Source organism: Myotis myotis, unplaced genomic scaffold, assembly GCF_014108235.1.
Source record: "Myotis myotis isolate mMyoMyo1 unplaced genomic scaffold, mMyoMyo1.p scaffold_m19_p_19, whole genome shotgun sequence".
NCBI lineage: Eukaryota > Metazoa > Chordata > Mammalia > Chiroptera > Vespertilionidae > Myotis > Myotis myotis.
The window spans coordinates 37,856,376-37,883,393 of NW_023416323.1; the positions used below are offsets into that span (position 1 = coordinate 37,856,376).

Consider the following 27,018-nt stretch of genomic DNA (forward strand, 5'->3'; position numbering starts at 1 on the left):
GGAGGGCGGAGGGGCATGCTGGGCGCCGGGACCCAGGGCCTGCGGCCGCGGCCCTACCCGGCCAGGCGGCGGCGCGACCGCTGGGGGCGGGGGACCGAGGCCGCGCCCCCGCGCCCGTCCCGCCCGCTCCCCGCGGGAGGCGGCGACCCGCCCCGAGCCCGCGGAGCCTCTTCCGCGCCGGCAGGGGCAGCAGCGGCGGCGGCGGCGCGAGCGGCCAGGAGCGGCCCGGCCCGGCCCGGCGCGGCGGCGGCAGCGGCGGCAGCGACGCCAGAGCCCGCGGGAGCCCGGCCGCAGCGCGGGGAGGCCTGGGGGCTGGAGCCCGCCGCGCCCGCCATGCCGCTGCTCTTCCTCGAGCGCTTCCCCTGGCCCAGCCTGCGCACCTACGCGGGCCTCAGCGGCCTGGCCCTGCTCGGCACCATCGTCAGCGCCTACCGCGCGCTCAGCCAGCCCGAGGCCGAGGCCGAGGCGGCGCCGGGGCCGGGCGAGCCGGAGCCCCTCACGGCCCCGCTGTCGCCGGACCCGGCCGCCATCGCCCGGCCGAGCGCGGGGGGCCCGGGGCTGCGCGACGTGGCCCAGTACCTGCTCTCCGACAGCCTGTTCGTGTGGGTGAGCGAGGCGGCCCCGGCGGCGGGGGGCGGGGGGCGGCGGCCGCCAGGCCCCATTATCTGCGGGGGGCGTGGCTGGGGCGGGGGTCCCCCTCCCCGGACCCCCGAGAGCGAGGCGGGCGGGGTGGCGGGTCCCGGAGCGCGGCGCCGAGGTGTTGGGTCCGGGGGAGATCGGGGGTCGAGGGGAGGGCGGAGGGAGGGGCCGGGGCGCGGGGGGCGCGTGCGGGTGGGGGTGATAGGCGCGCGGGGGGAACACCTGGTGGGGTGTCCGCGGGGCCTGGTGGGAGGAAACCGGAAGACCCCAAAGAGCAGGGGTCCCCACCGGGGTGCGTGTTCGGCAGGGCAGCTGCAGGCGCTTTCATGAAATCGGGGGGCGGAGGGGGGGCCGTGGGGGGTCGAGAGGCTTCTGGGAGTCCTCAGCCCGGGTCCAGGGGCTGCGTGTGCCTGGACATGGGTGTCGGGGGAGAGGCGTCTCCCACAACTTTTTTTTTTTCTTCTTTCTTTTGGCCACTTGGTCTCTGATTGCCCCCCGCGGGTCACAGACCTGCAAACCGAGCTTCCCGTCCGGTTGCCCCACCGTGATGACTCATTCACCCCGGTTCCCTTCGAGGTCTGCAGACAGCACAACACGGGGAGTCGCGGGGCGGCCCCCCCTTTTGCACTCGGGGTTTCTCTGAAACGGGGTTTCCGCTGTGTCTGCCCCGGCAGGATGGGCACCGTGTCCGGGCAGGGAGGCTGGGCTCGCGAGTTGAGACAGACGCCCGATCCGCAGTTACCGGGCCGGGAACTCGGCTCCCGCCTGGGCCTCGGGCGCCTCTTCTGAAAATCCCACGGGGGCGCGCCCCTTGTTCCAGGGCAGCGGTTCTCAACCTGTGGGTCGCGACCCCTTTGGGGGTCGCCTCTGAGCATCGGAAAACACATATAGAATTACACGTTGTTTTTGTGATGAATCACTAGGCTTTCATTATGTTCCGTTTGTAACAATGAAATGGGGGGGTCACCACCACACGAGGAACTGTCTTAAAGGGTCGCGGCGTTAGGAAGGCTGAGAGGCACTGCTCCCGGGTTTAAGTCCCTCACCTGGGGTCCTGGGGCGTCTCGGGTCTGGTCCCCAGTTTGCCAGCTCCCGCCTGGGGTTGAGAGTCGGCTGTAAATGACTGAGGTTAATGTTCCAGTGGGTAGGTGATGTGCCGCTTCTGTGTTATAATTAATTAACCCCGCTGCGCTTCCTCCAGAAGCCGTGGGACTTGTGGGCCGTGGATTAAGCCTCCTGACAGAGGGGTTTGCAGAAGGCAGTGTGGCGGGTGGGGGGCTGGGGGCGAAGTTCCCTTCTCCCACTTCTGCCTTCAGCTGGGCCAGGCAGCACCATATCAAGAAAGAACTCCTTCCATCTCTTAATTTCAAATCTATTTTTGCATTTGAGTTAGCAGGTAAACAACTTCCAAGTGATGTGAAGAGTGCTTTTGCCACGTGTTAAGATGATAGTTTTTGATGTATTTTTTAAGTCTAGGATATAAATGAATCTTTGAGAGGGATCCACTATGGTATTTACAGAACCACCGCTAGTGTTTAATGATTCCCCCCCTCCCCCAGGAGTTTGTTTTTTGTTTTCTTGGTGTTTTTACAGAGCCCAATGTTCAGATTTCAAGGTTAACACACCTCTTCATAAAAACAAACAAAGCCTGTTGATCTTTTTCCTGAGAAAATTATTAATTTAAGACATTTTTTTTCTTTTCTTCCTAGTGTTTTCAATAGCGGTCATGCCTCAAGCAAATGTACCGTTTGTGCCTATCTGTTGCTAGGCTTTCCCTTCCTCGGTTGAACTTCTTACTGTTTTTCTTCCATGGTTTCTCTGTGGTTTCATACTTTCACCTTGGCCTGCCTTGGTTTCTCAGGCCCTCCACGTGTTTGCTGTAAGGTTTCCTCATCACCCAGTAAGTACATAGTTTCTGCTTTCGTAGCTGAGTAGGGCTGACAATCTCGAAGACTCCCTGGGTGGAGAGACAGCATCATCCGGGGAATCGACGGTGGGGCATTTGTGAAAGCGGAGCCTTTCTGTGCTCTGCCCAAAGACATTCCGATTCCATTTTAAAAACCAAGCCAGACAAAACAAAAACTGATCTTTCTGCCAGTTTGCAAATCCTGCTAGCCAGTGTTTGGCAATTGGAATCTCTGAAATGTATCTTCATAGAGCACAATTCATGCAGATTCATGCAGGTCTGATGGCACCTCAGGAGGTTTTGATTAATAAACTCAAAAACCTTTCAAAGGTACCCTTTGCAGCACTCTGGAAGGCACGACTGTGAACATTCCCCCCCTCCCCTCAAAAGTAGTCCATATACAGATCAGGCAGAATTTGGTAAGTGACAATAGACATGCAAAGAAAATCTGGTGGAGTTTGGAAGCAAGAGAAACGGGTGCCTCGGGAAGGATGCCTGGAAGGTGGCATTGGAGCCCAGCCTTGGAAGATGGGTGGGATCTCAGCTAGCAGCACAGGGCATTGCAGGTAGAGAAAACCGCCTCAGGGTGGTGTGTGGAGTGTAGAGTGTGTATACAGACAGGTCCATAAACTGGGCTGTTGAAACGCTAGTGGCTCCTGATTTCAGAGTGAGGTTGGTTGGGAAGGTTAAGGGGAGACGCAGGAGGTGGGGGAAGTGACCCCTCTGTGTGAGAGCAAGAAGAGGTGAGCAACCCTCCGAAGGTATTACTTGAAGTGTGGACACCAGGCAACTTGGTCCGTTTTCACTTGGGGTACTTGTAAGATGTAGATTCTCAGGCTCTACCTGGGGATCGATTCCAGGGAGAAGGAGGGAGCTTTGGAACTTTCATTTTGATTTATGTCCAAGGCGATTTGAGGCACACCCCTGGAAGGGAACTGACTAGGGAGAGGATGGGGTGTGGGGCTAATGTCGGGTTCTATAGATCTAGCCGCAGCACTAAGGAGTAAGGACATTATTTTTGGGCCATAGGGTTCAGGGGAGGAGGGGCTGTCATGATGAGGTGATTTTCCAGGGGACGGTCTGTGGCAGCAGTGGAATGGGAAGAGTCAGGAGATGTAGTGACCTAAGACCTCCTCCCTGCAAGGACGTCACTCCGGGTGGCCCTCTGGCAGGGACATTGAGAGCAGGTTGGAGAGGAGGCACCAGGATTCTTATATTGACAAATACTCAGGTTTGACGTGATCACTTGCTTCCTCATGTCTTTCTAGAACTTCCATTAGAAAGTTTCATTCCAGATAGGTTTTATTTGTTATTCATTTCTAGGCTTATTTTACCTTTCCACATGATCCTTCCATTAAGGTACCCCTTGAGTCATTCTATCATTGTTGTGAATTGTTCAGGTGTTTTGGCGTTTCCACTTCTTCTTTATTACTCATTATTTTTATTACTTCCTCCTTTCTGCTTTTTGGTTTTTTTTGGTATGAACTTGCTTCTGAAATTGCAAAAGGACATGGTAAAATGGTGAAATGGAAATATGAAACTGAATTATATGCAAAACTGACTCAATTATATGCAAATAAAATAATTTAAATAGAAGTCTCAAGGGAAAATAATCACCAGAAACAAAAATCGATAAAAGTAAACTGATCATTTAGAGCAGAGATTGGCAAACTGTGATGGCCTGTTAGGCCCAACCCGTTCTTGTACAATCTGTCAATCACTAGTGGTTTTTACATTTTTTAAGGAAAAATATATGACAGGGTGTGGTCCCAAATATTTACTAACTGATAGCCCATTAAAGGAAAAGTTGCTGACTCCTGCTTTGAAGAGCCCATTTTCACAGAACTATACAACTTCAGAACTGAAAATAATTTACTAGGCTTGAGTCTGTATGAGTTGAATATTCCAAAGAAAATTAGAGAAAAATGTTAGCTCCATAAATATTGGAGTTGTAGAAAGAGACTACTCATAAATAATAGGATATAAGCCTCAACAAACAACTCAATATAGGAAAACCCTTCCAGCTCAGGAGGAAGACACTGCTATTTGGTTACTTGCTGGATGTGTACAGAGTGCTTTGCGTACATAATCTCATTTATTTCCCAGTATTGCGAAAAGGGGAATACAAGTGTAATAAAGGGCCATATGCCTCTTTGCATGTTATTGGCATCTTATACTTGCCACTGGGAGGCTGCAGAGAGGTAATACAGTCCAGTTGTCCTTAAAGGGAGGAGACAAATGGTGTGTGGGGCTGCGGTAGTTAGTGCTGGTGTTAAATAGACTAAGAAATACGCATATTCATCATGTCCTTGAAGCAATTCCTGGTAGTTTAACCACATTTCATCACAGGCTCATAAATAATGCCCCTTGGCGGCCAGCATTTTACCAAATGAACAGACCCCCAAGGTTACACAGCGATAACCGAGCTAAACCATGTGTTATCACCTCTTCTCTTTTCCTCGAAGGTCAAACTAGCTTGTAATTTCGTTTCTAAAGGAGAGAATTTATCCTATCCTTTTTGGAATGACACGATATTTGTGAAATTAAGACATTTCCCTATAAATTTTTAGTTGCTCCCAGTCTTATGTAGTTTGAGCTTTTCTATAAAGTTCGCAAATGGTATCTCTCTTTTTTTACCAAAACTTCCCTTTCTAGTATCTGTATAGTTTCTCAAGCCTTTTTTCCCCTTCTGTCAACTGATTGTAGTTGGCGCTCATTCAGTGCCAACAGGAATCCCCAATTGGAGGTGCGATGAAGAAGGAAACTTGATTCAGTGCAAACAGCTCAATTATGATACAACAGGGCTGTGAGAACAGCACAGCTGTGGATCAGCTCAGTAGTATTACAGCGCAATGAGGAAGCAAAGGCTGTGACATGGCCCTGGGGTGAGGCCCCTTTCTGGCTGGACAGCTCTGCTCTGCTCCAGGCTGGTCTGCTCCACTCTGCTCCAAGCAAGATGTCTTCAGTGTTTCAACTAGTCAGAGACACACAGCCTTCACTCCTCAGTGGAAAGAAAGTGAACTCCCTGTGTCAGAGTGCAGCTGACTTTCTGTTTTCATGCAAATGAGGACTCCCAGTCTTCATAGTTTGATTGGTCCAAAAGGCACTGTCCTGATTGGTCAGAATGGAGCCATTCTGATTGGTTGGTCAAGATGCTGATGGTGATATAGCTTCACAGCTCTGAATAGATTACAAATGCCTGGGTCCTAGTGGTTGAAATAGGATTCCAGGAACTCCTTTATAAGGGCTGGTTCAGGTAGCAGGAACACAGTGCCTGCAGGTAGCTCAGTGCAGGCTTCTCCCTTAAGTGCAATTTGGGTGAAGAGGACCCTGCTTAGAAATGGGTGCTGTGCTCTGCTTTTACATTTGAGCCCACTTAGTCACCAGGAACCCTTCTTGGTAACTTCTTTCTCAGGGTCCACACTTCTTACCCTTGCTAATATTTAACTCTGCCATTGAAATTAAAATAGGAGCCCAGCAGGTGTGGCTCAGTGGTTGAAGTCGACCTGTGAACCAGGATGTCACAGTCAGGGCACATGTCCCGGTTGCAGGCTCAGTCCCTAGTAGGGGGCGTGTAGGAGGCAACCGATCAATGATTCTCATCATTGATGTTTCTCTCTCTCCTTCCTTCCTCTCTGAAATCAATAAAATATATATTTTTTAAAATAGGAAATGGTAATATGTGGGTGATGGGATTATGAGGGCTTTTTGTTTTGGGCTCTTTTAAAAATCAAAGATACAAAATTTGTACACCTTTCTTTGAATTTAGAAAAACTTCTTTTAAAAAGTTTAACTGAGAAATAGGAACGAATACTTTTTTTTGTTTTGTAGTCTAAGGTGCTGGAGAAAGCTGCTGGGCTAGAGCAGTTACTAAGCAACCCTAGGTTTGACTTCTTCCCTTTGCTCTCGAGCAGCCTGCTTGTTAGGTATCTCCAAGCTCTGTGTCACCTAGGTTTGAAAAGCTTTCAGTGGAGGAGCTAAATGTGAGATTCATTTCATTTCATTTCATTTCATTTCCTTTGCCTGCTGCAAAGGCAGGGGAACTCTTTAAAAGCCGGCTGTAGTTAGGTTAGGGCACTTTTGACTGATCTTAAGAATCTTGTTCAGCTGGGGGCTGTAGCCTGAGGGGTTGTGGTTGTGGTTTTGTCTTAGGACGATTTTCTTAACATGAGAGAGGTTGCCATTGACTGGTTTAGAAGCACAATGAAGGTGAGCTTTTCATTATCTATTTCATTGCCTTAAAAATTAGGATCCTCAGCCATTTGTTGGAATGTTTTGAATGGGCTGTTCTATGGGGAGCCCTACCTTAGGGATACAGGATGTTTTGGATAACTAATTTGAGATTTTCCCCCTGGTTATTTGAAGGATTTAATTACCACAACAGTTTCTATTTTCAGCAGAACTATTTTTGTTTCAGTTCTTTAAAAATGTGTCACACACTTCCTTGCCCCATTAGGCAGGCAGAATAGAACTAAACATAATTTAATATTTTTCTAATGAATCAGGGCTACTCTAATAAAGGGTGGATGGTGTGTGAGATGCTGAGGGGAACCTGGAGAGATCTTAGGGAGCTTGCTTCCTTATATGACTCTCTTCTGGCTCTTCTCTCTCCTTCCTTCTTTCCTTTTTCAGTAAAAACAAACATTTTTGCTTCTTTTAAAAGTAGAGGGGAAAAATGACCTGGGAAGAGGAATATGGCCACCTTCATGTAAACTTAGTGAATCAAAGACTGAAGCAACCTTTACTTTGGGTTGGTGTTCATTTTCATTTGCTCTAATGAAAGCCATCGTTACTGTCCGTATCAAGGTGCTTTTGGCTTTTGGGGGTCATGCGGTGTTTTGAAAATCATTTGAGCACCAGTAATGTGTTGTGCCACATTAGCCTCATGGTCAGGGGCAGCCCACTCTTTCATTTTGTAAGCATTAGATTGCCCATCTCTTTTATTTATTTTAAAAATTATATTTTTATTGATTTCAGAGGGAAAGGGAGAGGGAGAGAGAGACATAGAAACATCTCATCGTTTGGCTGCCTCCTACATCCCCCTACTGTGCCCTGACTGAGTATCGAATCTTGACCTCCTGGTTCATAGGTCAACAACGTTGCCCTTCAGTTCTCAGCCCCTCCTGCTGGTTTGTTTTCCAGTCCCTTCCAATGTCCCTGAACCTTTAAGGCCAACACTAAGCATAGAGTACCTTTTGATTGGCAGATTGTCCCACTACAATGAATTTTAAAATACACATATGTATTTTGATTCTCAATTCTTCATGCTCTTGTGACTTTTTTGTGACCACCCTCCTTCTTCTCCCCACCTCCTGTTTATTTGACAGGCAGGACGGGGTATTTGGGTACTGAATTTTGCTGTTCATGATAAACCTCATTTTCTAGAAAACTTTTCTTTGCGGCGATCAGAATCTCAATGTAGGAAATGATGTACCTACAGTTTGTAAGGTACATAGAGCTCTCCACATGCAGCACAAAGTGAACACACGGATGGTTAAGACTAAAGGGGACCGTGGCCTCTGGAGGTACATTGTGGAACAGGCCTGTGAATTTCCCGGCGCCTCTCCTCCCTCCCCGTGTACCCACCCCACCTTGTGAAAGTGTGCCCTTCAAACCTACTTACCTTGTGCTGGTAGAGAACTGGAAAGGCTGGTCATTGGGAATGAGGGCTGGATGCCTAACATAAAGTTTTAGAGCTGCTTTGGTTTTCAACAGAAGGAAGCAAACTTTCTTTCTTTGGTTTGTGTGCAGGTTCTAGTCAACACTGCTTGCTGTGTTTTGATGTTGATGGCTAAGCTAATCCAATGCATCGTGTTCGGCCCTCTTCGAGTGAGCGAGAGACAGGTAAGTCCAGGCGGCAAGGATGGATTCTTAGGACCCGATTTTTTTTAGTTGATATAATTTCAAATTTCAGAAAAGTTGCACGAATGCTCCAAAGAACTTGATTCACAGTTAACATTTTGTCTCATTTGCATTAACATGTGCCTGTTATTTCTATATACTTATTTTTTATGATCTGTTTGAGAGTAAGTTGTGGTCATCATCGGCCCTTTCCCTCCAAATACTTCAGTGTGTATTTCCTAAGAGCAAGGACATTTTCTCGTGTAACTGGAGCACAATGGTCACAATCAGGAAGTTAGCATTGATAAAAATACTTTACGTCATCCGCAGACCATATTCAGTGTAGCCAAGTTGTCCCGCTTTATTTATAGCTGCTTTACCCATGACTTTTATGAACATAGTTTTAAAAGATGCACGGATTTTAGTTTGAATAATCATAACTATCAGTCTTTAAAGTATGGAATTCTTTTCCAAAGGAATTTACGGAGAGATTTTAATTTTTCCCTTTGGAAAAGTAATTTAGGACTGTTCTACAAGCAGGAAATTAGGTGATTTCTTCTTTTAGGTGAGACAGTCTGATTGGACATTATTCTCAGAATGCATATGTGAGCAGGACATGCTTTCAAGAATGAATTATTCCACAAGATACTGCACAGATCGGCAGTCCCCCAAAGCTTTTAGTAGCTAGAGTATAGAATGCTGTGTTTGAAAATAAGAATTTAGAACTGGCCGTTGAAATAACAACATACAAACCATACTGTATTTTACTTTATCTTATCTCGGTGGTGAGACACAGGAACCTACTCCATTAAAAGTACAATGGCTTCCCTCCTTCCTTACCCTTTTCAACCCAGATCTCCTGTTATCAGATCAGCAAGGGCTTGGTTCAGAGCTGAAATGCACTTACTGTGGGGGTGGAGCGCTTGGGTGCTGTGATGAGCAGGACTGTTTGTTTTCCCGGAGACTTTTCATTAGTCTCATCACTTTCTCCAAAATAACTCCAGAGGTCTCCCAGATGGGATCAGTGGAATGTCGGCTTTTTTGGGGAAGATACAAAGCTTCTTTTGATGCTTTCTTCTTCAAGAAAAACTTGACTTGTGGGCCAGAAGTTGGTCAGGCCAGGCAAGCCATCTAATTGCTGATGGACTGAGCTGGCACCGTGGGCCTTAGATACTGTTGCTTGCTTTTTCTAAAATGTTAAGGATCAGTTCGAAACGTACAGAAAACAACCTCGGAGTGTTCCAGAGATTTTGTCAGGACCTTGCGGTAATCATAATGGGCACGTTTGTTCCTCAGCTCTGTGTTCAGTGTTGTCAGTACAGAGAGCACTGTCAGGCGGCGCTGTGATGGCTTTTTGACTACTGTCATCCAGTAGCATTTATTAAGCGTTATTTTGAGCTAGGACTCCACAGAATTGACATGGGTTTGCTCTGTGAGTGCTTAAAGTTCAAGACTAGAGGAATGCTAGAGGCAAAGACAACCTAAAATGGGACAAATGTTAAACTGTAAAGTGGAGGTTTAGAACCAGGAAGTGTTTTAAGCACTCAATGCCTATTATGGCACTTCTCTTAACTTACTTAGTTCCCCAACATTTTATGAGTATGAGATAGAAGCCCTGAAAAGACCCATGTTATAGGTGGGGACGCCAAAGCATGGGGATGTTAAGTGACTTTCCCGAAGTCACACAGCAAATAGATGACGGAGGGAAGATTCAAACGAGGCCACACAATGTTCTAGGTTCACTTTGTGCTCTGCCTGTCCCAGATCTGGACACGGACACCCCGCCAAGGACTCCGGGCTCATTCTGCTCTTTGTGCAGAGGGTGTACATCAGAGCACCACCTGTAAAAGCTCCCAAGAACATTCTTTACGTCGTCGTGTATCAAGTTGTTACACATTTAGGTTCAAGTTCAGTTTTTAGTCAATTTTGCTTTTTCTGTTTAAATTTTTGACTTTGTGAAACATTTACATGATTCAAAACTATATAGAAAGTAAACTTAGAAGTCACACTTTTATCCCATCACTCCCATAGATGGCTTGATAGTATATTTTAATATCTGTTGGCTAGATGCCCCTCATTGCCCTTTTTTCAGTATAGGGAAGAGTTTTTAAAAAATATGTTTTCATTGAAGCGGTTAGAGAGAGAGGAAGGGAGAGGGAGGGTGAGAGAGAGAGGGAGGCAGGGAGAGAGAGAGAGAGAGAAAAAAACATTGATGTGAGAGAGAAACAGAGATCAGTTGCCTTCTGTATGCACCCTGACCAGGGATCGAACCTGCAACCTTGGCATGTGCCCTGACCGGGAACCAAACTGTCAACTTTTTGGTGCACAGGACGATGCCCAACCAACTGAGCCACACCTGCCAGGGCCAGTACAGGAAAGATTTTTAAAACTGGAAGTCCTCAGTGTAGGTAGGGGAGAGTACAGTGAGGCAGATATGCACTGGTCATGAGATGTGCACTTTCATGATTTCTTTGGAAGTCTGGTGGATGGTTCGATATGGTGAAGAAATAGACACTCATAGACATTCATCACACCATTTTCTGAATGGCGAAAAATTACAACCAGTTTCAGTGTTCATCTGTAACCACTTAAATGATATACTCAGAGAATATTCATTGACATTGGAAAGGTTCTTATGCTAAGTGAAATGTTAATGCCGATGCCTTTTTGTTGTGCATTTTTTGGTACTTACATTGATTATGGGCTGCCAATGAGCTTATGTTATTCTTTAATCTTAAGGATTTTTTAAAAAGTCTAATCTTTTCTATTGTTTGTTGTAAGAATCCAGAGAGCAAACATGGTAAAAATACTTGTAGCCCCCACCATTCTTTCCTACTTCGAGTTGGAAGTATATGTGTTACTTAATTCATAAGGCGCTAGACTAATAGCTCTCCCCTTTTGGTGGCTAAAATTCCTTAAGTGATTTAGGATTACAATCCACAATTTGCAAATTACTTTCAAGGCGACTTCTCTAGTCTTCAGAGGGCTTATTTTTTCCTTTGCCTTTTATTTTCTGTGGACAAGTGATAGAGCTGAGAATAGAATATTTTCTCCATAGAAGTCAGCTTTTGTTTGTTAACTTCTCTTAAATTGGTCAGGTGTGATGGTACTAACCTTTGTAAATCTTTCTCTTTGTAGCACCTCAAAGACAAGTTCTGGAACTTTATTTTCTACAAGTTCATTTTCATTTTCGGGGTGCTGAATGTCCAGACAGTGGGAGAGGTAGTCATGTGGTGCCTCTGGTTTGCCGGACTTGTCTTTCTGCACCTGATGGTTCAGCTCTGCAAGGACCGATTTGAATATGTGAGTTTTCAGCCTCGCCCTTGGCTTGCTGTGTTGCACATTCGCCAGGTTTATATCCTTTAATGTGAATGAGCCATGTTAGGCATGTTGGGGTGGCTCTCTAGAGGAAGGCTCCTGGATCCGGTACCCACTGTCTTTTTCTTTTGTTTGTTTTTGTTTTGTTTTGTTAACCCTCACCCAAGGATATTTTTCCATTGATTTTTAGAGAGAGAAGAGAGAGGGAAACAGAAACATCGATGTGAGAGAAACACATTGATGGGTTGCCTCCTGCACAAGCCCTGACCAGGGATCGGGCCAGGGAGGAGCCTGCAACCGAGGTACGTGCCCTCGACCAGAATCGAATTCGGGTCCCTTTGGTCCGCAGGCCGATGCTCTATCTACTGAGCCTAACGGCGAGGCCCCCCTGCTTGTTTCTGAGGGACTCTGTGCAGCAGCTAAGGAAAGCGGGGTCAGTGTCTCGCAGGAAGGCTTCCTCCCCTCTCCAGTCCCGTGTTACATCACAGCCACGTGGGCCAGTTCACCTACACCGACTGTTTCTGTCACAGCACAGGAAACCTTCATATGGAAACTGAATAAATGCCGGTCTCTTCCAGAAATGTCTCTTCTACTCTCCTTCCACTTGCTCCCTCTTGGTCTGGTTCTCGGAGCTCTCCTTTCTGATTAGTTTACACTGTTCCCACCCCTGGGCAAGGACTGAATTAGCTCTCTGGTTTCCCTGGTCCCAGGAGAAGTGAATCCTTTTCCATCTGGGCACAAGGTCTGCATCGAGGCTTTAGGTCAGATCAGAGCTCTGCAGGTGAGCCCTCACCCCTCCGTGCTCCCAAACTCATTTCATGCACCCGATAACCTGCGGTTCTGCCCGCCAGTGAGACCCACGCCCGGCCTGTCTGCCCCCCTTTACCCGTCATGTGGGCCAGCGGCTCCTGCCCTCTGTGTGAGGTAGTTCCGCCTCCCTAACCGGTGTGCTGTCCACGCCTTCCTGTCAGGACCTACAGCTCCAGGCCTGCTTTTCCGAGCTGTTGCCTCTCCTTGCATATGTTAGCATAGCATTATAGCAGTAAGTCTGCACCTGGTCACATTTCAGTTGTCCTAGTCCTGGCAGGTTCCAAGTGTCCGTCAGGTGGTTTGGGGAGGAGAGCTAGAGCAAGATGAGAAAGAAACAGCAGGAGTGGTGCTGTGCCGAGCCCTGTTAAATGTTGGGAGAGGCCCCCGAGCCTCTGGAAATTGCTTCTAGAGGCTTATGATCTGCTGGTAAGAGGATCCTTGAGAATTTGAGATGAACATATAATGTATGTGGTTATATGCAGGAGATTAAATGATAAAGAGCTCCATACTTCATCTCATGCTCATATTTTGGTTGGTTGGAGGATTTGGGCCATCTGGTAATGGGGTGCTTTTCTGTGATTCGCATTGGGCCACGCAGCTAAGCACAGAGCCCCAAGCAAAGCCACCAAGATTAACCTGGAGTTTCTCACTGCCACGAGGAAGAATGAGCTTCCTTCTCCTGTTTTGTGCGTTTCAGCTCTCTTTTTCTCCCACCACACCGATGAGCAGCCATGGCCGAGTGCTGTCTCTGTTGATGGCGATGCTGCTTTCCTGCTGTGGGCTAGCGGTTATCTGCTGTGTCACGGGCTACATCCACGGGATGCACACGCTGGCTTTCATGGCTGTGGAGGTAAGATGCAGACAGGCTTTTGCTCTGATCCCATTTCTGAATATTTTCTAGGAAACGAGAGGAGGACGGACAGGTATTTGCACCCATGCAGTGACTGATGGACACCTGTCTTTCATTTTAACAAGCATTTTTTGAGTCTGTTTTGTGTTGGGTACTGGTACTGAATGCTTTCATTTGTGTTATTTCATATAATTCTTTCTACAATCTAAAAGTGGTTATTTTTGCCGTCATTTAAGTAGTGCTTACTATCTACTAGGAATTGTTCTAAATGCCTTACGTGTATTGACTCATTTTTACATGTACTTATTTTATTATTCCTGTTCATGGATGGGGACTCAGGCATAGAGGGTGAAGTGAATTGCTGAAGGTTCCAGAGTGGCAAGTGGCACAGTCTAAGTCCAGAGACTCCCAAGTAGGAAGGTTTTTCCCTTAAGACACTATAAGCAATGATTAGTAGTAAGTAAAGAGGAGTACGCTATACTTGTTTTTTCATAGGTAGGGCAGGAATTAAGATTTTATAGAATAATTTAATATTTAAAATATATTATTTTGAACGAATAATTTGATATTCATGTATATTTTAAAATTTTCTTTTTAGACCTTTTTGAAAATATCGATTTTTGCTTTTTCCTTAGGCCAAAGACAAAATACTTTTTATCTTGTCCATAATAGCTATTATTAATGAAAAAAAAGAAATAAATATATATATATATTTTTTAAAATATATTTTATTGATTTTTTACAGAGAGGAAGGGCGAGAGACAGAGAGTCAGAAACATCGATGAGAGAGAAACATCGATCAGCTGCCTCCTGCACACCCCCCACTGGGGATGTGCCCGCAACCCAGGTACATGCCCCTGACCGGAATCGAACCCGGGACCCCTCAGTCCGCAGGCCGACGCTCTATCCACCGAGCCAAACCAGTTTCGGCAAGAAATAAATATATTAAAGCTGATGAGCTAATACCAAAAACACTAAGTTTAAAGTATTAATTGGGAATTTGTTGGAATAGGGTTAAAGTTTTTTTGTTTAATAGCATTCATTTCTGAATATAGTAGTGTAAGTAAAATTAGGAAAGGAACATTTAAGTACTTAATAAAAACATTTATAATCCTAGTTGAGTACTTTCTATATGTGAAAAGTATACAACTATATTTTCTCTCTTTAAAAAAACATTTTTATTGATTTCAATAATATCAATAAAAGAGGAAGGGAGAAGGAGAGAGACATAAAAAATCAATGATGAGAGAGAGTCATTGATCAGCTGGCTCCTGCACCTCCCCTACTAGAGATTGAGCCTGCAACCCAGGCATGTACCCTGACCGGGCATCGACCCGTGACTTTCTGGTTCATAGGTTGACGCTCAACCACTGAGCCATGCCAGCTGGGCCTATATTTTCTCTTGAAAAATATCTGTCTAAAACTTTACACTGACTAGTGTTAATTAGTATATTTTAGATATATTTTATTATAAACCATCATTTGAATAATATTGTGTTTTCCTTTTTTGGCTCTCTTTTAATTAATATTAAGCCAACCTTTGAACAAGGTATACCTAAAAATGAAAACACTTAAATTAGGCCTATGGACCATACTATAGTACATATTTTATTTTAGTTCATTACTGTTTATTCTTTTAAGATAATTTATCATGCTATAGGTGTGCTATTTTGAGCTAAATTATATTTTTATATTTATAGTGTTTCTCTTGTATGTATGGTAAAATATTTTCCATTTATAACTGGGAGTGTCCTAATCTCAAATATTAATTTAACAGTTCTGTTCTGGCAGATTAAGAGGAAAATCTTAATTTCTATAACACCAAGTACCACGAGGGTTTGGTTTGTTTTTGTTTCCTTTATTCTCTCTTCCCTGTGGGCAGAGGGAGTGCACGCAGCGCTGCGTGGACAGCAGGTGCCCATATTGCGGGGAGTGCTGTCTAACTGTACTTTGGGTGTGGGGTCACCAAGCACCAAAAACCTCCTTAGGTAACCAGCGGTGTCACTGAATGCTTATAAAATAGAAGTGAGCATCCAACTACGAGGATGACTTCAGATTGTAGAAGGCAGCCTTAGGAGATGGACGGGTGTAATTGCTTGTCACCTGTCAATAGTAAAGGGCTCAGAGAAGCTGGGTTGCTAGATGATGAAAATACTCCATGGAAATTTGAAGCAGATGGAAGAAAATGGTTGGTAAACTTGAACCACCTGCCTTCTTTTCCTTTTCGTTTTATTGAGGTATAATGACATGCGGTGCTGTATAAGTTTAGGTGTACAGCATCATGACTTGACTTACATATACTGTGAAATGATTGTCATAATAAATTTCGTTAACATCCATCATCTCATACCGGTACCAAAACTGTTTTTTTCCTTGTGATGAGCACTTTCAGGATCTATTCTCTTCGCAACTTTCAAATATACCACACAGCGGTGTAACCATAGTCATCATTTTGTACATTACATCTTAGCACTTATTCTTATAACTGGAAATTTGTACCTTTTGACCCCCTTCATCCAATTCCCCACCCCACACCCCTTGACAACCTGCTTTTAAATTGAACTGAGCATTGTTTGACTTTTATCATTTTATAAAAGTAAGTTTGGCCTGAGGAATCCTAAATTTGACTAAAAGGAAAAATATGACTTTATTTTTTACAGTCTCTTCTTGTCACAGTGAGGACTGCTCATGTAATTTTGCGGTGAGTAGAAATTCGGGAGGGAGGTGATTGACATCTATCCATACAGTTGATTTTAAGATATAAAATGTATAAAATCTATTAAAATGTGACTCTCCTATATCATGTTTAAACCAAATTCAATTGTAACAGAAGAATGTTAAGACGATTTTTCTGTATTCATGGCAGATACGTGATCCACCTTTGGGACCTCAATCACGAAGGGACATGGGAAGGCAAGGGGACGTATGTCTATTACACAGATTTTGTCATGGAGCTCACTCTCTTATCTCTGGACCTCATGCATCACATCCACATGTTGGTAAGTTTTCTCAGGGGCAGCGAAGGTTTTCAGAATCAGGAACCCTGGTTAGTACACTAAGGAGGGAAACATTGCTGGATGAGCCATGTAAGACCATACCAATGGGCGCAGCTGTGCCCGTCCCTCTCTTTGCCACGGGGGATAAATCGTGTCCTGGAACCACTGTGCCCAGCTCAGGGGAAGTTTGCTGACTCTCCTGGGAGGCTTATTAACTCTGCTGCCCAAGTCAATAGATAATTCTTTAGCAAAAAGTTAAGGGAATTCCTCTCCCCATAGTTTCCGTGTGTTCTAATATTTAGCGGTTTCTTTGTAAATGGTAATGGGAATTCTTGCAGAGTTAGCGAGAGTTAGCAGAGTTAGCAGAGTTAGCATGAGTCATCATTTTCCATTTTTGTAGTAAAAAATGTCTTTATACTTAAATCCCCTTCATTGTTTACGTTTTACTTTTGGTGTTCAAGAAATGACAATGTTGAACTCCTTCATTGGTTAGCACTTAAGTGATCTAATAATGATAAGAATTAGCATATTTGGCAGGCGGTTTATTTAAATTATAAGCCTATTAAAGAAGTATTTAAAAATTATTGGGTTAGACTCGCACATTTCTAAATACTTTGAAAGTAACTTTGAAAATATACCCTCTTAAAAGGAAAAAATGTAGTTTTTGTTAAAAAAAACACAAAAAACCGCCTCCCCCCAACAGACGCTCAGAGATCACTGTTAACATTTTGTTGTCTTTACTGCTTCTTCCCATATCCAAATACATAACAATAAGAGCTTCTGTTGCACACCTCCCCTTCATCACTCGCAGGTTCACACTCATGTTTCATGTGTATTTTACTCTCTTCCCCTCTTGTTAAGTTATTTGGCAACATCTGGTTATCCATGGCCAGCTTGGTCATCTTCATGCAGCTGCGGTACCTGTTTCATGAGGTCCAGCGCCGAATCCGCCGGCACAAGAACTATTTGCATGTCGTTGGGAACATGGAAGCCAGGTGAGCAAGCTGACATGGCCCACATTGTCTCAGTTTAGCTCTTTAATGATAACCGATCCCGGGTTATATGAGAACTTGCTTTTGTGAGCTGCTAACAGGATGGGGAAGATTGTAGGCTCTGGGGCCAGCCTGCCTGGCTGTGAATCCCCACCTGCTTGTGGTTGTGAGCGGTTTCTTTGACTCTATGTATTTCCTCTCGGGATGATAGCAGAACCTTCCTCCTGGAACTATTGGGAGGATTCATGGGAGGCTAGGTGCAGTCAACTTAGAATATTCTAGTACTGCATACTAGCATGTGCTCACTAAATACTAGGTTCTTATTTTTTTCTGTTGTTGAGTTTATTGGGGTGACATTGGTTAATAAAATTATATAGGTTTCACGTATACAATTCTACAATAATCATCTTTATATTGTTTTGTGTGTTTAACACCCTAAATAAATATTAGGTTCTTATTATTATGTCACTTTTATCATCATCATTATTATATGGGAGCTTCTTTGGGCATCTGTCCTCTTTATTTTAAGAATGTGGGTCTCACTTATTCTTTACTCATGTGCATTTATTACACACACCCACGCACACGCGCGCGCGCACACACACTCACACTCTTACCCGCACTGAAGGAGGCACTCACTTGCCAGCCTAGGCTAAACAAGCCTGAAAGTGTGCGATTAATGGGGACCCTCTTTGTGCCCGAGGGGACTGTTTGGCTCTCTGGGGGTCTTCAATCCTCTGATTTGCCCAGAAATGTTTCCTGGAGTCATCGCTAACAGGAGCCATGGTCAGGACAAAGTTCCTGCCTGTAAACCCCTCACTTGCTCTTTGATAGGCCATGAAGGAGAGCAGGTGTACTGTGTTTGATGGTGGCAGTTTTTCACTGGGCTCCTCTGTGACTGTGCTGATAGAAAAGCGCCCGTCCTCGTTCCCGGCTACAAGACACCTCCTGTCCGTACAGTGGTGCTTGGAATACGCTGTGGAGTTGATTCCTGCCGGGCGCATTCTGTCGTTCGCAGGTTTGCAGTTGCAACTCCAGAGGAGCTGGCTGTCAATAACGACGACTGTGCCATCTGCTGGGACTCCATGCAGGCTGCACGGAAGCTGCCCTGTGGCCATCTCTTCCACAAGTAGGAGCTCGGGGAGGGCCACGCGGGATTGGTGTTCTGCCCGGGGCGTGCGGGTGCTCAGTACGAATCCTAGCAGGGGAGTGGGGACGTGACCTCAGCCTGACCAGGTGCTCTTCGGGATTTTGAAGAGAAGGCCAAGGTTGTGACGGCGTTAGTGGGCAGCTAACTAGCGTGAGAGAACAGATCTTGGAGTAGAGAATAACTCAGCCGCGTGCATTTTCAGGTGCTCAGATAGGGCTGGGAAGGGAGACGCTGAGCCGTGTGATGAAGTCGCATTGGAGAAAGGTCTTGGTAGATGACCATGTATGTGAATGAATTAATGTTCACAGCTGAACATTCTAGAAGTATGTTAGAGTGAATGAAGTAGGGCAAAGAGGTAATGTCAACAGATGTTTCTCAACATTTAAATCTCACCTAGCGGTAAATAGAAAGTAAAATGACAACACATTTGATACATTCAGGGTACTTCTGGTGAGTTCTCACACAATACGCTGAGGAGAGGTGATTGTGCACTTCTTGGCAGCTCCTGTCTTCGCTCCTGGCTAGAACAGGACACCTCCTGCCCGACATGCAGAATGTCCCTGAACATCGCCGACAACAATCGCGTCAGGGAGGACCATCCCGGAGAGAACCTGGATGAGAACTTGGTTCCTGTGGCAGCCGCTGAGGGCAGACCTCGCTTAAACCAGCACAACCACTTCTTCCACTTCGACGGTGAGCGGGTTTTAACCTCTGAAACAGTACCCAGGGGTTGATGCTGTTTCAGTGATAAACGGCCCTTACAGGCCACTGTGATGTAACATTTCAGTTTCAGTTGAGAATGTTCAGCAGGTATCGATAGCGCTGAGGGGTTATTGTGTCCCAGGCATTCTGCGAGGTTCTGTGTGAAGGCGGCCGGTGGGGCAGGGAGGAGGAGTCGTAAAATGCCTGCAGGAGCGCTCCTGGCCTCTGTACAGCTCACTGCTGGTGACAGCTGGCTGCGTTGGTGTAGTGCTCAAGCCTGGGACGCAGGCCACGGAGCAGCCTTTCCAGTGGTGTCTGAAGCAGAAGCAGAGCTGGTGCCCTGTTTGTTTGCTCATAAATATGAACATTTTGCCCCCTAGCAGGGGGGAGAGGAGCGAGAGTAAAAACCACACTTAAAATTTCAGGAGTTGTGGCCCATCCTGTAGTCCATCCTGTCGAATTCTGTAAATCCCAGGACTGAACTGGATGCGTTCACATTTCTCCTGGCATGCTCCTAGGAGGAGTGCTGCTCAGGTCTCTACACCGGTGCTGTCTCTCTGTTTCAGGGTCCCGGATTGCAAGTTGGCTGCCGAGTTTTTCAGTCGAAGTGATGCACACCACCAACATTCTAGGCATCACGCAGGCCAGCAACTCCCAGCTTAACGCGATGGTAAGGACCGCCAGCTGCTCTGAGAAGAGGGTTAGTGATGGGAGGGGAGGGAGGTAGGCACGTGTGCGCTGAGAGCAACCTGCTTGGTCCTAACTTCGCTCTGGCAGAACGGCAGTATTTTTAGGGGCATTTTAGTTATTCACTGACATCACTCAGATTCTTGTGTTTTAAATTTTGAAACTGGTTTGCAAAATTCTTTTTTACTTTGTGGCAGATAACCTGACCTTTTCTGGGTACCGTGAAGTTCATTCTATTGTGATCCAGGCCATTCTTGGACTCTCTTGATTTTAGCCAAAATAGTTAGTGGGGGAATTATTGACTGGAAAGAATCATATGCCTTTTATTAATAATTGTTGTAGGCCTACCAAATGTTTTTTTTTTAATTAAAAAATATTTTTATTGACTTCAGAGAGGAAGGGAGAGGGGGAGAGATAGAAACATCAGTGATGACAAAGAATCATTGATTGGCTGCCTCCTGCATGCTGCACACTGGGGCTCGAACTCACAATCCAGGCATGTGCCCTTGACTGGAATCAAACCCGAAACCCTTCAGTCCGCAGGCTGATGTTCTATCCACTGAGCCAAGCCGGCTAGGGCTAGCAATTCACATTTTTTATAATTCTTTTTATTCAGATTAGGTATCATTTACATATAGTAAATTCACCCTTTTTAGTATCCAGTTCTGTGATTTTTGTCAAACTCATATAGTTGTGTAACTACCACCATTATCAACATAGAGAACAGTTCCATTCCTCTTCCCCTCAAATTCCATGGTGCCCCTTTGTAATCACTTTCTCTCCCCACCTCCACCCGCTGGCAATCACTATAATTTTGCTATTCCAAAGTGTCATATAAATGGAATTTTTGAGTCAGGATTCTTTCATGTGACAAAATGCATTTGAATTTCACCAATGGGGTGTGAATCAGAAGTTTGTTCCTTTTTGGAACTATGTCTTGAAGGAGAACACATTTTTATACCCAATTTAATGCACACTTTTGAAAACCGGAATATTCTCGTTGAGCCTGTTTTAGGATCCAGTTGGACTTCTGTCCCTTTTTATTTTCAAATCGATGTCTCAAGGTACCTGCTGTTCCCTGGAGAGGTATAAACGGGAGTGTGGCGCGTGGGGATCTGCAGAATAGAAGTGGCCCCTTGCCTTTGCTTTCATGGCAGATGCCAAGTCAGGGCCCAGAGCCTGCCACACCAGGCCCTCCGGGAGGAGCTGTTGAGAGGGAACGTTTCTGTGGCCTTTACCTTTGTATTCCTTTAGGCTCATCAGATCCAGGAGATGTTTCCCCAGGTCCCATACCCGCTCGTGCTGCAGGACCTCCAGCTGACACGCTCAGTTGAGATAACCACAGACAACATTTTAGAAGGACGGATTCAAGTACCTTTCCCCACACAGGTAACCTGGGGTCTTAAGCATGACAGAGGGATTCTGTCTTCACAAAGATTTGATCCTCTAGAGCAGTGGTTCTCAACCTTCTGGCCCTTTAAATACAGTTCCTCATGTTGTGACCCAACCATACAATTATTTTCGTTGCTACTTCATCACTGTCATGTTGCTACTGTTATGGATCGTCATGTAAATATCTGATATGCAGGATGGTCTTAGGCGACCCCTGTGAAAGGGTCGTTCGACCGCCAAAGGGGTCGCGACCCACAGGTTGAGAACCGCTGCTCTAGAGACTTAGTTACTTTAACAACTAGATATTATTTATGATTTAATGGAGGGTTTCGAAATTATGACTGAGAACAGACCTACCAAAGAGGCCCAGATTAAGACAGGAACAAATGTATTTAGATTGTTATTTTTGTGTGTGTGTGTGTGTGTGTGTGTAGACATACCCTGCAACCCAGCCCACCCTTGTCAGCCCAGCAGGTCATAGCATTGGTTCCTTTTGGACAAGGATTGGCATCCTTTTTCTGTAAAGGGCAGATAGGACTAGTTTAGGCTTGGTGAGCCATAGAGCCTCTTTGTAACTTCTCACCTGTACCCTCGTAGCACGAAGGCAGCTGTGTTCTAGTAAAGCCTGAGTTCTAAAGGCAGGTGGAGGGTGAATCTGACCCATGGGCTGTAGTTTGCCGACCCGTCTCTAGGAAATAACGCCCTTGGCCCCGGTGGGCTTTGCGCATCGGCATGGTGTTCCATTCTAAAAAGGTCAGGGTTCCAACCCCTATGATGGGCACAAGAAATGTTAACATCTTACAGGCAAGCTTTGTGGCAGGACCAGAGAATCATCTATCATGAAATGATTCAACTCCCGTATATAAAAACATGGAAATTATGAATAAAACCCAATACTTGAGAATCTTTGCAGAGGGAATGAGCCTGGCTTCGGCATCAATGGCGGGGATACTCGCTGTGGCTCGCCAGTCCTCACCTATTTGACCTTGCCATTGGCTTTGGGCGTCCCAGCTGCAGACCTGGGACAAGGATTCAGTAACTAATTTGGGAAGTGTCCCAGGAAACACAGGCGCTCATGGGGCCGTGAGAAGAGGAAGGGAAGGTGGCTAGTAAGGGGTTTGCTATCAAGCAGGTTCCGGGTGGGGCTGCCTACAGCTGGTCCCACGGGGGGCCTCTGGGATCCAGCTTTTGAATGCATTGTCCCTCCTGACAGCTGAGGAGCTGCTGTGTAGACAACAACTCCCAAAATCGTTGGTTGAGGCCTGAAATGAAAAGAACAACAGCTCCTGTTTCATAGACACTAAGATGAATGAGGTGCTGAGATCAGGGGCTTCCCACAGAGCGTGTAGTCGTGTGACCTGCTGTTGTCACTTTGTTATTGTGCAGTTACTGCTATTAGAAGGGACACGGTCTGTAATCGTAGCAGCGTTTCCATTTCTCGGTGCTGGAGACCTTGGGGCTTAGACTGGCGGGACCGTAGCTCCCTCTGCCTCCAGATTTCCCTGTGCCTGCACTTTAGGCTCGGACGGCTCTGTACTGACTGTGGTGCTGTCTCTTTCAGCGGTCAGATGGCATCAGACCTGCACTGAACAGTCCTTCAGACAGGCCCAACGGTGACCTGGACGAGGGAGAGACTGCGGCCCAGGTGAGGCCTGCACGCCAGAGGGAGGGAGAGTACGGGGTTGGGGAGGAGATGAGTGTGCCTGGCAGTGGTCTTCAGTCCTCCCTTTTGCAGAATTCGTGGTGCTCAGGGCAAGAGCCTAAGAGAAGGCGTGCATCACGTCTTTCTCAGTGTTTAAGGTTAACACCCGGCGCAGGCTGCCTCAGCTGTGTGCATCCTCCTCCACTCACCACCAGTTCTTTCTAACTCCTGTAGGGTCAGGCTCAGGGAGAGAGAGGTTAGGATGGGCATGTGACCCCAGTGTGCGTGCGTGCCCTGCGTCATTACCTCTGAGATCTCCCTGCCCCTTCGGGTCCCAGAAACCTTGCCTACACTTGGGAACTTGAGCTGGCTCTTATGGCCACCCCTCCCTGCATGGGGTCACATCCCCCTCTGAGGGGCGCTCTTGGGCAGGACCCACACCTGCTCCCCCACACACAGGGCAAGTGGAACCAGACTTGCTCTCATCACAGCCTTGTTGTTAACCTGCGATCAGCCAGTTTCTTTCTCCCGATTTCTCAGTGTGTTGGTTACACCAGTCCCTCTGTGCCCCAGACTCGAGGGATATGAGTCGGGCGACACTGTTCTGAAATCCCCTCACTTGCTTGACTGAGGCAGAGGGAGGTGTGGGTGCGGGTGACAGAGAAGCGCAGACAGGCCTGTCCGCAGCCTCTCCCCTGGCTCTGTCATGGCCTGGAGGTGGCAGCCACGCTGACACTGGGCAGCTGGGTCTGTGTCTGGTCACAGGAGCGTAGCTGGTCGGTACCTGCTTGCGCATGTGGGGACCCAAACCGAGAGAATCCCATGTTCATATCCTGTTACACCAGGAGCCACATGATCTTACTTCTGTTTAAAAAGATCCGTAGAATTTACCCTTTTTATCTGCTTGACTGTTTTCAGAGCCAGGAGAGGGGATAAAGTTTGTGTGGTGAGCATGATAAGACGTGTTTAAATTGTAGAGCAGTTACTAGAATTGAACAGAAAATTCCCAGAATGCAAACTGGTGGGTAACGTTTTTCTTTCCAAGAGCGCCGTGTCCAGGCGTGGGTGTGATCGTGCACCTGCTCAGTGTGAGTCAGGTTCTGTTCTTCCTGGTGCCCACGCCCATGCGCGGCCCCCCCTTTGGTCCAGGAGATTGCGCTCTGGGGCCTCTGGCCAGGCGGGCATGTGCCCGGGAGGCGGCCTGTGCTCACCCGGCCCCTCGCTTCCTCCTGTGCAGGCGGAGCGCGTGCCGCTGGCCCTCAGTCCTCGGCTGGAGGAGGCGCTGGACTTCAGCGAGGTGGAGGCGGAGCCCAGCGAGGGGGAGGACTTCGAGGCCCGGGGCAGCCGCTTCTCCAAGTCGGCCGACGAGAGGCAGCGCATGCTGGTCCAGCGGAAGGACGACCTCCTGCAGCAGGCGCGCAAGTGAGTGGCCCTGCGGCCCTGCCGGCCTACACCCGTCAGAGCCAGTGGCCCGAGGGCCCTGGTCACGCCAGGCCCCCGGCAGGTCTCACACAGGTGCCAACGCGGGCAACCACTCCATGCCACCTAGCCCCGTGGTCGGCAAACTGCGGCTCTTGAGCCACATGTGGCTCTTTGGCCCCTTGAGTCCGTGGCTCTTCCTAAGCCTGAGGAGGACCCTAATTAAGTTAATAACAATGGACCTACCTATATAGTTTAAGTTTAAAAAATTTGGCTCTCAAAAGAAATCTCAGTCGTTGTACTGTTGATATTTGGCTCTGTTGACTAATGAGTTTGCCGACCGCTGGCCTAGACAGTCAGGCTTTAAACCTCTTGAGAAACCAGAGGATCTGGTAACACTGGGCTCCACTGGTGACTTCCGGCAGCTGCCGCATCACCCGTCTTCTGTGACATCTTCAGCCACATGTACCCAGACAGCGCTCTGTGCCGCGTGCTCTAAGCTTTTTCTGTCCGTTATTTGGACTCTGTTGACAGCTTGGAGAGGGAGCACTGCAGTTGTACCCATTTGACAGGCTGACAGCTGAAGAAGCCAGACTTGGAGAGGTCAACACGCTGTGGGCCCAGCCCGGGAGCGTCGGTGCAGCTGGGACCTGGGCTGTCCCTGTGGCTGTGCCGGGCTTTGTAGTTCGACCCTTGGGGACAGGCCAGCATTGTGCTCATTCGAGCAGGGGGTGCCTTCGTGCTGTGTGCGACTGTGGGGAGGGGACAGCCAGAGGATGGACAGCTGAGCTGCCTCTTGACGCGCCTCATCCCGCGCGGAGAACATCTGCTCCTCTGCTCAGGGCAGGTCTTTCTCATGGGGTAGAGCTGAGTGACAGCTTCGTGAAGGTGCCTGCAAAACGGGTGAAAAAGAGACGCATCCTGTGTGTTTCCGTGTCTGTTCCGCAGCTTTCCTTGCGCCTCAAGCAAATCCTTTGTTTTCTGTTCAAGGCGGTTCTTGAACCGAAGTTCTGAAGATGACTCGGCCTCAGAGAGCTGCCTGGCCTCGGAAGGCACGGCCTCCGACCCTGTGACCCTGCGTCGGAGGATGCTGGCTGCGGCCGCAGAACGGAGACTTCAGAAGCAGCAGACCTCCTAGCGCTTCCTGGCCCTGCTCAGCCGCCTCCCCGAGCAGCGCGCCCACCGAAGAGGCCTGCCTGGCCGCCCGCGTCTGAAGTGGGCCTGACTGCATTGCCGCTGTACAAAGCATGTGGTCTTCATAGTGTTTGGACAGCTGACAAATGTAATCCTTTTTTGTAACCCTTTCTATGTGACATTTCTTCTCCCGTTAGAAACACTGCACATGTTACTCTAGGCATGATCTCTCTGGCATTGCCTGGACTTCCTGGGGGCGGGGAAGGCCAGGAGGCAGCGGGCAGCCAGAGGCCCTGAGGCCCGCAGCCTCAGTGACTGCCTTACGCATAAGTCACAACCAGGGCTGGTGTCTCAGCCCCGACCTGGCAGGAGGTGGGGGCGGGGCAGGTTCATGAAGGGGGGCTGTACAGCGGGAGCCACATCACTGGAGGGTCTGTCTCATGCTGTTCTCAGAGGCGTTCAGAGTGGCACGGCGGCCGGAACCGGGCCCCTGGACCTCTGGGCCGGCAGGGCATCTTGGGAAAACTCTTGGTTTGATACCTGGAGCAGCCAGGGTAGCGTGTGAGCTGGTGACCCGTGTGTCCCAGTCCATCCGGGACTTCCTTTCTGAGCCCCAATCAGAGCTGGTTTTATTTCCGTTTCTGCCGGTGCTGCTGCATCTCACATGTCCACCCTGTGTCAGTCCTCTCCTCTGCGTGTCACTGGCCCCCAGATGTGTGGGGGCGGGCAGCACCGAGGGGGTGCGCAGCAAGCTTTGGTTTATGGTTTGAATTCCTTGGTCAAGTAAATTAGGCAATGCCAGCGGCTATGGGTTTGTCCTTGGGGAAAATGCGGGCATGACGAGATGGAGAGGACATTCTGGAGGGCTTTGCTGGAGAAATAAAAGCTACTTTTCCCGTCTTCTCTGGAGCCCTTCATTCTCATCACTGTTCCTGTTGGGGGAATTAAACGCGGAAAGGTAAGATGCGGCATCCACCTGCTGGGAGCAGACCCAGGAGGCCCTTTTCAAATTCATCCCGCATTTAACTTCAAGGATTTGAAACATGCAGTGATAGGTTACATAGTTCAGTTTTGTGTCCTATCGGATTAAGTTTTGCTTTTTTTTTTAATGTTTCAAAACAGATTTATGATAGACCTTTGGGGGGAGAATCCAGTATTACCTAAAATTATTGGCAAAGTTAAATGTATTTTAAATGGAAAGTTTCTAGAATGTTGAAAAGTAATTGAAAAAAGAGTGATGAGTAAATGTCTAGGCCAAGATAATTTATTTCAATAAACCTTTCAGAAGCCTTACCTTTGAAATGCTGTTAGTACATTTCTGTGATTTTTTAAAAAACAAATGTGTTTTGTTTTGCTGAGAGCATAGCTATTTGTTTTTATTGTAAAACAATAATAATAATAAAAAGCAAACTCGATTCTTAGTGTGCTGTGTGCGGCGGGAGCGAAGGCGTTTCCTCCGGAGGTGCCGTCGCTCGGTCCTGTTCCGATCGTGTGCCGATTGGATGGAGGGTTTTCCATCCCTACACCCTGCAGGTTGTGC

The 27,018-nt window shown here is 47.4% G+C and overlaps 1 protein-coding gene across 2 annotated transcripts; it reads left to right on the forward strand.

Annotated features, from left to right (window-relative positions):
• Positions 1-182: 182 nt before the first annotated feature.
• AMFR (autocrine motility factor receptor) lies at positions 183-26,893 on the forward strand. 2 transcript variants are annotated; one of them, XM_036346284.1, is made up of 14 exons: positions 185-606; positions 8,297-8,389; positions 11,525-11,689; positions 13,212-13,364; positions 16,025-16,065; positions 16,231-16,363; positions 17,222-17,355; positions 18,371-18,481; positions 19,005-19,195; positions 19,771-19,874; positions 21,146-21,280; positions 22,845-22,928; positions 24,163-24,347; positions 25,335-26,893. In XM_036346284.1, exons 1-14 carry the CDS (start codon positions 334-336, stop codon positions 25,480-25,482), a joined length of 1,950 nt encoding a protein of 649 aa, XP_036202177.1. In that variant the 5' UTR covers positions 185-333; the 3' UTR covers positions 25,483-26,893. The 2 variants fall into 2 exon arrangements, with proteins under 2 accessions (XP_036202178.1, XP_036202177.1); XM_036346285.1 differs by lacking the exon at positions 22,845-22,928 and having other exon boundaries at positions 183-606.
• Positions 26,894-27,018: the final 125 nt, after the last annotated feature.

Bases quoted from the DNA above. Each gene is read 5' to 3' on its own strand.
- AMFR (XM_036346284.1), top strand. From the start codon at position 334: ATGCCGCTGCTCTTCCTCGAGCGCTTCCCCTGGCCCAGCCTGCGCACC. The intron at 13,365-16,024 runs GTAAGATGCAGA...TATTTTTTACAG, and splicing joins TGGCTTTCATGGCTGTGGAG to TCTCTTCTTGTCACAGTGAG. The intron at 19,196-19,770 runs GTGAGCGGGTTT...TCTCTGTTTCAG, and splicing joins CCACTTCTTCCACTTCGACG to GGTCCCGGATTGCAAGTTGG.